A 14232-nucleotide genomic window follows, 5' to 3' on the forward strand; every position below is an offset into this window, starting at 1 on the left:
TTTTCACTGGGAAGCCATTGTATCAATTTATTCCAACGCTATAAATGCACTTCCTGTGTTACAGTTAAAATGACCCTCCGCCACTCCCTTCTGACCCCACAAAGTTTCCTTTCGGTAGCATGTGGGGTCATCCTACTTGTCTGTAGAGTTTGGGCAGTGAAAAAAATATTTCACTTGAGTTAAAGCAACAACCAAAAATGAAAGCGTGGTTGTTCAGATCACCTCGTTACGGCACTGCTTGTCTGGGTTGTTTGTGATAACGTTTTGCCTGAATACAATGGAATGCACATGAAAAGTAACCAGCTGTTCTGGACAGACTTACATTGGACTGCGCAGATCCAGGGCATTTCAGACATATCTGATATTATTGCTTTTGGGTGGCCCTGCATACTGACACTGTGTGGGCCGAGGGCTCTCCACACTCACGATAAAGGAATAAAAGGAGAGAAGTGTACTTCACACTTCTGAAGCAATGAATGCTGTTACTTCCACAGTGCAGAAACTGTCATGATTTACAGTAATGCCTATGGTGCGGTGCCAAGAAGCTTATTTCAAACGTTATTTTTAGACCCTGCTTAAATAGTTGATTTTGCTGCATACAATAGATTTTGTCCACACGATACAATATATGTCAGGTCGCTTAACTAATTAATACATTGTGGTTGATTTACTAAGTATCAATCTGTGCGACTTCCGTTTCTTTTAGATGACAGAAATAATACATAGGCATTACAGGATAAATAAGAACATAAGAAAGTTTACAAACGAGAGGAGGCCATTCAGCCCATCTTGCTCATTTGGTTGTTAGTAGCTTATTGATCCCAGAATCTCATCAAGCAGCTTCTTGAAGGATCCCAGGGTGTCAACTTCAACAACATTACTGGGGAGTTGGTTCCAGACCCTCACAATTCTCTGTGTAAAAAAGTGCCTCCTACTTTTTGTTCTGAATGCCCCTTTATCTAACCGCCATTTGTGACACCTGGTGCTTGTTTGTTTTTTTCCGGTCGAAAAAGTCCCTTGGGTCGACATTGTCAATACCTAGAATTTGGAGTGCTTGAATCAGATCGCCGCAGTCTTTGATCAAGACCAGTTCATAGATTCAATTATTTTAGCCTGTCTGCATATCACATGTCTTTTAAACCGGGAGTAATTCTGTTCTGGAGTACAGCACTCTGTAGCTGCGTAACTGTTATTAAAAGACTGTCCTGTAGGTAGTGCTCACAGGGCTGGTTCGTCACAGAAAAATGATCGGGGAGGATCTCCATGTGCAAAGAGGGCATTGCATCACCCTGCATCTGAGGACCCTGTCGTTAGACGGTGCGTTTCCAATTAACACGACAGAAAATAAATAAAGCGCTTTACTATTTTATCAGAGCAGTATATAATTCAGTTTTGTATTGTTATTATTTTCTAAGAATAGGTTATTGTAATACTTAATAAAGCTATAATACAGGCGATCGCTTTGGATTACTAAATTTCTTTCTGGTCAAGATGGCGGGTGACGAGACAGGAGTAACGCTGGGGCAGCCCCATCTTTCTAAGCAAGATCTCCGCACTTTGGTGGGTATCAGACTTTTTCACGTTCAATTAAAACAAGGTTAGTGTGTACCGAACGGTATTGGACTGGAGGTTAGCCAGTTGTAGTGGCGGAAGGGGCAGAAGGAGAGTAGGATTTGAATCACGCCGGCGTTGGGGACGCCGGTTTGGGAGTTGCACACATGAGTGAAAAATAGGACCCAGCGCACAGAGACTGCAAACCAGCATGGGGAAGTGTATGTATGCGTGAAAGAATTAAAATGAACGAGACTTGTCTTAATTGTGTGTGTAAAATATAACCTGTTAAACATAGCCAGCTCTATCTTACATCGAGTTAGTGTAGCCAGGCTTAAATTAGGCGCCAGAGATCTTAGTTTGCAATCGTGTCAAGTGTTTTTCAGTGGACCGGGGTCTTTCGGTGTACTGTGAACTGCAAAACACAACAGCCACATATGTACTGCTGTATAGAGTACTGCCATTGACTAGTTCAGAGTAAAGTGCTGGTATTGCTAGCAAAATATGTGCCCGCTTTATTCAGCACATTCAGTTCTGCTTCCAGGGTTGTGCATTTCTGAATCGAGTATATGCTGCAATGTAAACTGCAGTGGCATAGTAGGTTATGATGAGAAACAAAAGGACTTGCTGAAGAGTTTACTGGATATTCATGAATTAGAAAACCAGTCTCTGCTTCATGGAGGCAGAGGAGGGAGGCATGTGACCAGCCCTGTCCGGTGAGACAGACAGGATTGTTTTGTTCATTACTGTCACTGCATTGTTACATGTATCCAAAGTCACCTTTAGCCCAGGGATAAGTGTAACCAAATGAACATGCTCTTCTGGCGTGTGACAAGGAATAAAGAGTAATAGGAACGGATCTGATAGTGCTGGCTTTTGTAATATGGAAGGACGCTTTTAGTTACACACAATCATATAGTTTAAAGCATATTCCTTTCCGATTTTAAGTTGTTTTTTGTAACAATGTGACTGGGGTTTAGTCTTGGAATGCTTTCAAGCTGCACTCTACAAGAATACAAAGAATTTACACTGACTTGGCTGAGTAGCACACCCATTTTTGTGAAATAAGGTTTGCAATTGCTCTCTTATTTTTTTCTAAAAATGACGGCTGCGTTTATAAGCTTTCTTTGCTCAAGGCCTCCTATGACATCATGTATCTGACCTCCGGACCCCCACCCAATAAGTCAATTGAAATGTGAAATTTATCCTTACAATCTTCCCCTTCTGTTGTATAATTCTACATACAAGCATGCATTGGAAATGAAGACTAAATGTACAATTGAGCTGACATCAAGGTAGTTACGTTCGAAAACACCCAAGAAGTATTCCTGCATATGCTGTCGCACCATTGTAACTGTACAGCTTGTAATGCATTGTAACTGTGCAGCCTGTAATGCATTGTAACTGTGCAGCTTGTAATGCATTGTAACTGTGCAGCTTGTAATGCATTGTAACTGTGCAGCTTGTAATGCATTGTAACTGTGCAGCTTGTAATGCATTGTAACTGTGCAGCTTGTAATGCTTTGTAACTGTGCAGCTTGTAATGCTTTGTAACTGTGCAGCTTGTAATGCTTTGTAACTGTGCAGCTTGTAATGCATTGTAATTGAAATGCAATTGTAGAGGAACCTTGGCATGCCTGCGTAATTGCAGTTATACCATATCACTGATTGATTACAGTTCAGTTCTGCATTTATTTATCATTCAATCATTATTTCTGTATTTTCAACCCCATTTGTTTGAGAAGAATAAGTTCTCCAGTATGTTTGTGTATTTGTAGCAGTGATTATGGCTCGTTATTTAGAATAGAGTAAACCTGTTCATGTGGGGAGTTGTTTGTCACTTTTTAGTGTCATTGTAGTTAGAAGTGTAATCACTGCAGCAGAGATGTAACTGCCATTGTAATAGAACAAAATATCGTTGGAATAGAAATTTCAGCAAACAATTGTGCTGTAAATATAACTGCCCCCAGGGCTGCGTGTTGCTGCCCCCTCATACAATCTCATGGCCCTCAGCTGGGGATCCCCTGAACTAAGCAACTAGCTCTGACCAGCAGCGTTTTTAAATCTGGAGGTGGAGTGAGTCCATCACGTTTTAATAAAGCCTTGTGTGTTTGGGGCTGCTCTGATAATGCGTGGGGACGTTCCCCCTTTTTCAGTTCGTTTTCTCAGCGTTAATAAATTAATGAATAACGTTGTTTCATATACAGGGTGTCGATACTTATGTCTGCAACTGTACATACATGTGTATCTATCTATATATAAAATCTCAAATCTGAAAGGCTGATAAAGGATGTATCATTCTGAGTGTAAAAGACAGGACTGTGTGGTGCAATGCCTAGTTAAGTGTGAAAGGGGATTTTCATTCTTGTGCATGTTAATGTAGGTAACATGATAATGCGTTATGCAGTAATGATGTAACAATAATGGACGTGATGAAATGGCCAGAAAGCCTTTTGGTATATCACTATTAACAAACCACCATTTGCATCATCCTAAGAGCGTTACATTTACAGTATTTGGAGGTAGAGCTACAGTTACGGTTCTGTACATTTTTCCTAAATTAAAAAAAAAAATTGATTTAAATAGAAAAATTTCGCCAACCCTGATTTTAACAATGTTATGAAAAGTATAAATTATAATGTTAATGAACTATACATCACCCAGGTTGAAAACATTTTCCATAAAGTTGTTCTGTACCTTGTTTTGTGTGTTAAACACATGATGTGCAACGGGTTGGACCCCAAAGAAGTCTGCCAGCTTGTCAAAGGATGGAAATAAGACTCCCATTACACAGCACAGTGATCCATTCCTGGTTTTACAATGAGTGTATAACACTGGAGCTAATCAAGCTTGTTAAATCTGGAATCTGAAACTGTTATGCAATAGGAGTCTTTTTCCATCCCTGTTGTCATACATGTGTTTTCTGTTCTTGTGACCCATATGACAAACTAATCTACTGATCAGTTTTTAAACCAATGTACTCCTCACCTTTGATTGACGTGTCCCTTTTGACTTTGTTTTAATAGGATGTGACCAAATTGACTCCCCTTTCTCCAGAAATCATCAGTAGACAAGCCACAATTAACATTGGTAAGTACAGACCTTGCACACAGTTGTTGAGTTAATACCATTTTAGCATTCAGTGGTATTTTGGAAGCAAGATTTTTCCCACTTGCTTGGCCATATGACCATACAGTGGTAGAAATAAGACTCCTAATGCATAGCAGTTTCACCCATTCCAGGTTTTACTATGAGCTTGATTAACACAGTGTATTGGTAGCAAGCTCAAATGTGTCTAATTAGACTCATAGTAAAACCAGGAATGGAGCAAACTGCTATGCAATGGGAGTCTTATTTCCATCCCTGCCATATTGTGGTTTACAGCTAGCCTGTCCATTGTGTAGAATCAGGATCTTGGGGGAGGCAGGGAGGGGGTGTGAATTAGCAGTATACAAACAGACTATGAAATCGGTATGAATCCCTTTTGTATCTTGCTGCTCATCTTCACGTCGCTCTTGTGTGTTTTCTTTCTCCAGGTACAATCGGTCATGTAGCTCACGGAAAGTCTACAGTGGTGAAGGCTATCTCAGGCGTTCATACTGTCCGATTCAAAAATGAGCTGGAGAGGAACATTACTATAAAGCTCGGCTACGCTAATGCAAAGGTAAAGTTCAAATCAATGCCATGGTCTCGCAGAGAATTCATTGGTACGCTGTTTTGAGTTGTCATTTATCCAGTGTATGATGCACTAAGACTGCATTGAAAATAGGCATGTAGAAATCTGCGATTTATATAGATATATATAAATTTATTTATTAAAACATGTCAAAACAGCAAGTACGTGACATCACAAGCAGTGCGCAAATATTTCTAAGAGTTGTGTGTGGTTAAGCAATGTGAGAGCCAGTTTAGTGTGGCGGGGGAGGGAGTTGGGTGTCTTTGAATGAGGGATGAGCAGATGTTAAATCTGCCGTGTTACATGTGCAAGGTGTCCTCAGAACGTTTCCCATGTTCACTTTTTGTTCCCCAGAAGGGTTCAGCTTCAGACGTCCTCCCATCAGGCTTTGTCACAGTTGTAAACGGGTGTATGTTCAATATTCTTTTCTAGGTGTACAAACTACATGATCCCAGTTGCCCTCGGCCTGAATGCTACAGATCCTGTGGCAGCAGTACCCCAGATGAGTTCCCCACAGACCTTCCTGGGACCAAAGGGAATTTTAAACTTGTCAGGTTAGTGACCCAAGCACTTCTGTTTTGCTAGCGACTTGTAACCTCCTTCAGATGCATTCTCACCGTGCTGGGCTGCTTGAGTTACACAACTCTTTTGAATGCACACACCTACCCTGGAACCATTCTCTGCGTCACATGTGGTTTCTGAATCCTCATAAAGTCAAATCTTATAGTCTGAATTGGGACTGAGTGTTTAGAAGTTAGGAATGTGGGTCCTCATCAACCCCAAACACAGGGAACCCCTCCCCCAGAGTTGGGTCCACTCGGGCTGGAATGACCCGAACGTTTTAGTACCTCATCACATCCTGTTCACTTCTGTGGTCTACACTATGAGATCAGTGGCATTGCTCTTAACCAAGAGTGCAAAGTCAGATTTCAGTTTCTCTCCGCAGGCACGTGTCTTTCGTGGACTGTCCTGGTCACGACATTTTGATGGCTACCATGCTGAACGGCGCAGCGGTTATGGACGCAGCTCTCTTGTTGATAGGTAAATCAGAAAACCATGTCCTTTTATTGGCAAAATATGCTGTTTGTTTTAAAGCAGGACTATCAAAGATTTAGATAGTATTTGTTGAACTACTTTTACATCACTTGGATCTTTTTCAAACCAGTTAATGTGGGTAATATCAGAGCCATGTTAATTGAAACAGGTTTTCATTGCTTTAATGTGGAGACCTTTGGAGCTGCGCTAATAGAAATACATTTCTAATGTTTAATTATTTCAATAGTAGTTAATAACTGACTAAGAAATTAATCTGAGACGCGTCAGTCATGAGCACTCATTTTAGTATATGTATTTTTTTTTATTTACATGTTAAATTTGAAGCCAGTTTAATTGACTAACAGTGACTTCAATTGGAGTAATTTGTTGCCACTGTGAGATGCACATTTTAACAGAATACAGCTAATTGCAATTGTGATCAGTGATGTGTTGGAATTGATTAGAAGGGAATTGGAATTGATTTTTAAAGAAATTGGAAATGGAAGTGGAATTGAAAAGCAGGAATGGACCCTGACCCTGGTCATGATTTTATTTACTTTAGAGTCTAGCTTCAGTTTCTCAGTGGTGTAAGTGGAATGCCACAAGTCTGACTGTGCTTAACAATGGTTTATCAAAGGTCCAGCTGTTGTCTGTAACCCTTCAAGGGTGCCCTGAATGATGTCTTTCTGTCTTTCCACACAGCCGGCAATGAGTCCTGCCCTCAGCCTCAGACCTCGGAACACCTTGCAGCCATTGAAATCATGAAACTGAAACACATTCTGATTCTGCAGAACAAAATCGATCTGGTAAAAGAAAGCCAAGCCAAGGAGCAGTATGAACAGATTCTTGCATTCGTGCAGGGTAAGCAGAGCACAGTACGGAGACGAGGATCCTCAAGTCTATTAACCAGACCACCACCCAGTCCCAATAAAACCTGCATCTCATAACATTTTCATTGGGTTTTGCAGGGTTCACACCTGGCACACTTGTGCTTCTAAAACAGACAAAGCCAGGGGCTGGAAGTAGTTTTCAGTTTAGTGGATATCTTGTTGTGAGACTGGGTGTTGGTCTTTTTTTAGATGTAGAGATATTGTCATTATTGTATTTGCAGTCCAGGCTAATTTTGCACACATCTAAAATGAAGTAGTTATTTATTCTGGAAATAGGCAAGTTATACTTACCCCTCAGCATACAAGGGCTTGGTTACACTAATTAGTGCACTGCCTCTAAATGAGCATCACAATGCACTAATAAAGGGTTAACAATAGCGTTGAAACCTCCAGCTGTATACAGCACAGCACATGCCCTTAGTACTGTGCATTGTCCTATAGTGTACTTCCTATTTAAGATGTGAAAGGGACCCCTTTAGTCTTGGCCCGGTTAATCTTGGCCCGGTTTCTCATTTTCTGTGTTGAAGCCCTTCTTCAATGCATTCATTCAAAGGGGTGCTGATCTTTAACCAGCTGGTGGGTCACTGTTGATGATTTTGTTCTCTTGTAAACAGGCACGGTTGCAGAAGGAGCCCCTATAATCCCCATCTCTGCCCAGCTGAAATACAACATAGAGGTCGTGTGTGAGTACATTGTAAAGAAGATCCCAGTCCCTGTGCGAGACTTCACCTCAGAACCAAGGCTTATTGGTAAGGAACAAAGTAAACCGATACTCGCCTTATTGCTGCCAGTGCAAGTGCAGCTGTAATTCTCTCAGCTCTGGCGTTTTCCCCAGTGCGTGATCACCTTGTTGCTACATGAAGGTCCTCTAGTGCAGAATGTGAATGACATGTCGGTCTGCTCAATCGTATAGTGCTCCCCCTGTACAACGCTGAAGTCAGGAGCCACACACATGAGACGGTGCTGTTTGTGTTCTGCCTGATAACATGAAGGAATGTTCTCGTGGAATGGCAGTACAGGGCCAATGGGAGCCTCAATCCATGCTGCCTTAAAGATGGTTCCACACGATAAAGGCTCGCTTATAAAGAGGGACCACTCTATTGCTTTCATATCAGCTGCTGAGTTTTTACCAGGGCAGTTCATTCCTGTCCTGGTGTATTTATTCATTCATTCATTCATTCATTCATTCATTTTATTTTGTGTCTGCCCGCAGTAATTCGATCGTTTGATGTCAACAAGCCTGGTTGTGAGGTTGATGACCTCAAAGGAGGGGTAGCAGGAGGCAGTATTCTGAAAGGAGTGTTAAAGGTGAGACACTGACAGTCTTTGTTTCTTTATTTATGTATTTACCGTACTAAGCTTGAAATTTTTTGTAAATATATATCTATATAAAGTTTTTTTTTTTTTTGGATATACACAAAAGGTTTAAAATAATCAATATATATATATATATATACAGCACTCCCTCGCTATAACGCGGGTCTCGGGGGACACACAATATGAGCGTTATAACCGAAGAGCGTTATAAACGGGGGAGGGGGGTGCCCCGGGACACATCATACATCTGACTAAAATACAAAATAACTCCCTCTCTAATGCACATATAGCATTGTGTGGCCGTGTTGGTGCAGCATTGTGTGGCCGTGTTCATGAAGCATGCTGGCTGCACGACCAGTCATATTCCTTTCCTCCTTTTCAGGTTGGGCAGGAGATTGAAGTCAGGCCTGGCATTGTCTCCAAGGACCACGAAGGCAAACTCATGTGCAAGCCAATCTTCTCCAAGATCGTCTCGCTGTTCGCAGAACACAATGACCTGCTCTACGGTGCACCTGGGGGCCTTATCGGTATGAGGGATGGGCTTTGTCTATATGTGTAAGGAATGAGCTATGAAGACAGGCTGAAAGATCTGGATTATTGGTTTAGCTTAGAACAAAGAAGATTTAGGTGGGTGAGCATCATTGAAGTCTTTAAAATCTTTAAAAGGGAGTTGACCTTCAATACTTTAACTGCAACACAGAAACCAGGACCAGAGGAAGCGGTTCAAAATGAAGCGACGAGACTTAGGACTGGGGGTCCTTCACTAATTCACAGTTTTTATTTATTTTGAATTAAAATGTTTTGATGCACAAGTCAGATAACTAAGAAAGAGGGGGGCGCTGTATACATACCAGATCAATACACCAATCTGGAATTGATCGTGAGCAAGTTGTTGACCTGTATGGTCCATGATCTGTAGGTGTTGGCACGAAGATCGACCCGACGCTGTGCCGTGCGGACCGCATGGTGGGGCAGGTCCTGGGCGCCGTGGGGGCGCTGCCTGAGATCTTCACAGAGCTGGAAATCTCCTACTTCCTGCTCCGACGACTGCTCGGCGTGCGTACAGAGGGGGACAAAAAGGCAGCCAAGGTCAGTGAGGACAGCAGGACTCAACATCGGTTCTGTATCCGTTTAAATGCAGGGATGGAATGGAAAGCACGTCGGGAATCACAGGCGTTGTCATAGATTATGCCGATTTAGGACATTCTCTGTTGAATTATTTCCAAGGGGTTTGCAGGCAGTAGGCATTCATCTTGAGCAGGTTTCTGCACGTATCCCCGGCATGGAGCTTGTTTGGATTGCTATTGTTCATGCGCTCCGTTGCTGCAGGAAGATGATAAATGGTTTGTCTTGGGGACTGGCTGTTGTATTGAAGCCTTATAAAACAGACACACTTTGGGAATTGCTTGGGTGAATTTTGCCTCAAGAAAGCTTGGCTGCAGATCTTAAGATAATCGCATTCTTCACCATTTGGAGTATATGGGTGTGGATATGATTTATGAAACAATTACTAACTTATTCCTTAGTGGCTCTTGGAGCCCCCTCAAAAGCCAGTTCTAGTTACTGTAGTTGAAACAAAAAACACTATGATTTTACGGCTTGAACATGTAGTGAACACGATCATGTGTGGGTGTCTGTCATACTCCATCCTATAAAAATAGGGTACATCCCCGATATATATTTTTTATTTAATCTTTCCAGGTACAAAAGCTGTCAAAGAACGAAGTGTTGATGGTGAACATTGGCTCGTTATCCACTGGTGGCAGAGTTAGTGCGGTCAAGGCCGATCTCGCCAAGATCGTGCTCACAAACCCTGTCTGCACAGAGGTGGGAGAGAAGATCGCCCTCAGCAGAAGAGTAGAAAAGCATTGGCGGTGAGTGCCCTCTTCATGCTGGAATTAAGAGCGGATGGCAGAGTTACTGGTTTTAGGAAAATACCCACAGAGATAATACTGTATTCCTTCGAATTTAAGACGCAGCCCAAATGTGCCACCCTCAATTTGAGGAAAAATAAAACATAAAATACAAATTCCTTTACAAAGATACAACCTCAATTACGCTGTTGTCGTACAAAACTGACACGAAACAGTGTTGTTGTAGATTAACCACAGAGCTTGTTTATTGTGCTGTGCACTGTATAATACTTAAGATAGCGTCTCTGTCGTACACACACCACCACTCACTTACAGCAACACACATCCTGGCAACAGCAAGCACGACACAACACTCCACGACATCGGGCAACATGTACCCCAGCAACCACGACAGCACTGATCTTCCATGTGCTTGGCTAGACAGATGCCACATGGGAGCGTTGAAAAGCCCATGTCTGTTACTAGAGCGAAAAAGCTGAAAGTAATGATGCAAACGATACTCCTAGGGACAAGTATGCTTTGAGAAGTTTTATACATAGCAAACCACGCTCCATTCCTTTAGAAACCAGGAGAACCTTAAAGAGTAAGTAGTGGGGTTCTGAAAACTCTAGTGTTACACGTCCCCACGTGTTGCTACAACTGTTTAAATACAGTGCCTTGCGAAAGTATTCGGCCCCCTTGAACTTTGCGACCTTTTGCCACATTTCAGGCTTCAAACATAAAGATATGAAACTGTAATTTTTTGTGAAGAATCAACAACAAGTAGGACACAATCATGAAGTGGAACGAAATTTATTGGATATTTCAAACTTTTTTAACAAATAAAAAACTGAAAAATTGGGCGTGCAAAATTATTCAGCCCCTTTACTTTCAGTGCAGCAAACTCTCTCCAGAAGTTCAGTGAGGATCTCTGAATGATCCAATGTTGACCTAAATGACTAATGATGATAAATAGAATCCACCTGTGTGTAATCAAGTCTCCGTATAAATGCACCTGCACTGTGATAGTCTCAGAGGTCCGTTTAAAGCGCAGAGAGCATCATGAAGAACAAGGAACACACCAGGCAGGTCCGAGATACTGTTGTGGAGAAGTTTAAAGTCGGATTTGGATACAAAAAGATTTCCCAAGCTTTAAACATCCCAAGGAGCACTGTGCAAGCGATAATATTGAAATGGAAGGAGTATCAGACCACTGCAAATCTACCAAGACCTGGCCGTCCCTCTAAACTTTCAGCTCATACAAGGAGAAGACTGATCAGAGATGCAGCCAAGAGGCCCATGATCACTCTGGATGAACTGCAGAGATCTACAGCTGAGGTGGGAGACTCTGTCCATAGGACAACAATCAGTCGTATACTGCACAAATCTGGCCTTTATGGAAGAGTGGCAAGAAGAAAGCCATTTCTTAAAGATATCCATAAAAAGTGTCGTTTACAGTTTGCCACAAGCCACCTGGGAGACACACCAAACATGTGGAAGAAGGTGCTCTGGTCAGATGAAACCAAAATCGAACTTTTTGGCAACAATGCAAAACGTTATGTTTGGCGTAAAAGCAACACAGCTCATCACCCTGAACACACCATCCCCACTGTCAAACATGGTGGTGGCAGCATCATGGTTTGGGCCTGCTTTTCTTCAGCAGGGACAGGGAAGATGGTTAAAATTGATGGGAAGATGGATGGAGCCAAATACAGGACCATTCTGGAAGAAAACCTGATGGAGTCTGCAAAAGACCTGAGACTGGGACGGAGATTTGTCTTCCAACAAGACAATGATCCAAAACATAAAGCAAAATCTACAATGGAATGGTTCACAAATAAACATATCCAGGTGTTAGAATGGCCAAGTCAAAGTCCAGACCTGAATCCAACCGAGAATCTGTGGAAAGAACTGAAAACTGCTGTTCACAAATGCTCTCCATCCAACCTCACTGAGCTCGAGCTGTTTTGCAAGGAGGAATGGGCAGAAATTTCAGTCTCTCGATGTGCAAAACTGATAGAGACATACCCCAAGCGACTTACAGCTGTAATCGCAGCAAAAGGTGGCGCTACAAAGTATTAACTTAAGGGGGCTGAATAATTTTGCACGCCCAATTTTTCAGTTTTTTATTTGTTAAAGTTTGAAATATCCAATAAATTTCGTTCCACTTCATGATTGTGTCCCACTTGTTGTTGATTCTTCACAAAAAATTACAGTTTCATATCTTTATGTTTGAAGCCTGAAATGTGGCAAAAGGTCGCAAAGTTCAAGGGGGCCGAATACTTTCGCAAGGCACTGTAAGTGGCTGTTTTAAAAATAGCTTTGAAACAGACTTTTTAAGTGAAGTGTAAAAAAAATTGTCAATGTTATAACAATGAAAAATGACAGGTACATTATTTAAACAGTTGTAGCAACACGTGGGGACGTGGAACGCTGTATTTTTTGGAACCCTGCTACTTATTTTAATCTCTGTAGTACAAAGAAAATCTGCTTTGTTAGGGCTGCTATAATATTGTAGTAGTACTAGAATGCTTGTGGATTAAGTAGGAAGTGAAAGGTAAAATAACTAATAAAATGAACTGCTCCATATCCAGTTTCCAGTGTGTTAATGTGTACCAAATGTACAACACAGCTATTAGTGCTTTCTAGCATGTTTCGGTTAACCTGTAAATCTAAAATAACAAAACATGCTTCGATTCCTTAATGTCTTGAGTCTCCTCTCTCCCTCTCCCTCTCTCTCCTCTCAGATTGATTGGCTGGGGTCAGATAAGAAGAGGTGTTACTATTAAGCCCACTGTGGATGATGACTAAACAGTCTGCGAGACCGAGGGATACGCCTTGGATCATCTTATCTGCATCCACAACCACCACACATACCAATTTCAATACCACCCAAATTTATAGAAACACAAGTCTGGAATCCAGGATTCTGCATTTTAAAAAGGATTGCATATCTTCCATTACAGATGTACCTAATTTATACAATACAAGAAACAGATATTAGTTTTGGGATCACATGGAAGTTTGATAGTATTGTTAACAACCGTCAAAATAATAAAAAGGGTTTTGAAAGTTTTTCTTTTTGCATGGGTGTATTTGTGTTTCTGTGTCTTAGGATGGTTCAGGTCGGCCAGGGTGTCCTCGGCTCACCGTGCACCAGCGACCCCTGTGGTCTGGCCGGGCGCCTGCGGGCTTGCCTGTAAGCTGCGTTGTCCTCCGACGCTGTAGCTCTGAGGTGGCTGCATGGTGGGCCTGCAGTGTGTAAAAGAAGCGGTCGGCTGACGGCACACGCTTCGGAGGACAGCGTGTGTTCGTCTTCGCCCTCCCGAGTCAGCGCAGGGGTGGTAGCGGTGAGCGGAGCCTAAAAATAATTGGCTACTCCAAATTGGGGAGAAAATAATAAACAATTGGCGACTACTATATTTAAAAATAAAAACAGCAGCATTTGTGTCACTGATCTGCTTGTGTTGTGCCTGCAGCTGCACTCTTGTATATCAATGTTTTTTCATGGTGACAAGTGGTCTAAAGAGTGTGTGTGTGTGTGTGTGTGTGTGTGTTTCAAAAAACCTGGTTAAAACTCCCATCCCATCCCAGGTAACATAAATCACAATACCAGCTTGTGAATATGTGGGGACAATGCACAGTATATCCTGACTTTGTCTCACACAAAGTTATGTGCAGGGAATGCCAAGGTGCAATTTACATGTGTTTATATTGTATAAAAGCACAGATCTCTTAATGAATTGAGTAAGCTAGTCTTGTCCTACATTTTATGTATACAAATAAGTCCAAACATAAAAATACCAGCCAAAATCAACAAACCAAACTGTGAGAGCCATCGTGAAGCACAAATCATCACATCTGAGGGAATGTTTCTTATCAGCTCTTAAATGGGGAATTCAGGTTGAAA

At 41.8% G+C, this 14232-nt stretch overlaps 1 protein-coding gene across 1 annotated transcript; it reads left to right on the forward strand.

The window, feature by feature from the left end:
- Window positions 1-1323: 1323 nt before the first annotated feature.
- Window positions 1324-13397, forward strand: LOC117405398 (eukaryotic translation initiation factor 2 subunit 3). The gene is made up of 12 exons (XM_034008423.3): window positions 1324-1560; window positions 4578-4641; window positions 5088-5215; window positions 5660-5781; window positions 6174-6268; window positions 6965-7123; window positions 7767-7901; window positions 8366-8460; window positions 8852-8996; window positions 9389-9558; window positions 10171-10343; window positions 13070-13397. The coding sequence occupies exons 1-12, from the start codon at window positions 1492-1494 to the stop codon at window positions 13131-13133; spliced, it is 1419 nt and encodes a 472-aa protein (XP_033864314.1). The 5' UTR covers window positions 1324-1491; the 3' UTR covers window positions 13134-13397.
- Window positions 13398-14232: the final 835 nt, after the last annotated feature.

The sequence above is a fragment of the Acipenser ruthenus genome, chromosome 8 (assembly GCF_902713425.1).
Source record: "Acipenser ruthenus chromosome 8, fAciRut3.2 maternal haplotype, whole genome shotgun sequence".
Lineage (NCBI taxonomy): Eukaryota > Metazoa > Chordata > Actinopteri > Acipenseriformes > Acipenseridae > Acipenser > Acipenser ruthenus.

Coding starts and splice junctions, on each gene's coding strand:
- LOC117405398 (XM_034008423.3), top strand. CDS start 1,492: ATGGCGGGTGACGAGACAGGAGTAACGCTGGGGCAGCCCCATCTTTCT. Junction 4,642..5,087: donor ACAAGCCACAATTAACATTG/GTAAGTACAGAC, acceptor TTCTTTCTCCAG/GTACAATCGGTCATGTAGCT. Junction 10,344..13,069: donor AGAGTAGAAAAGCATTGGCG/GTGAGTGCCCTC, acceptor CTCTCCTCTCAG/ATTGATTGGCTGGGGTCAGA.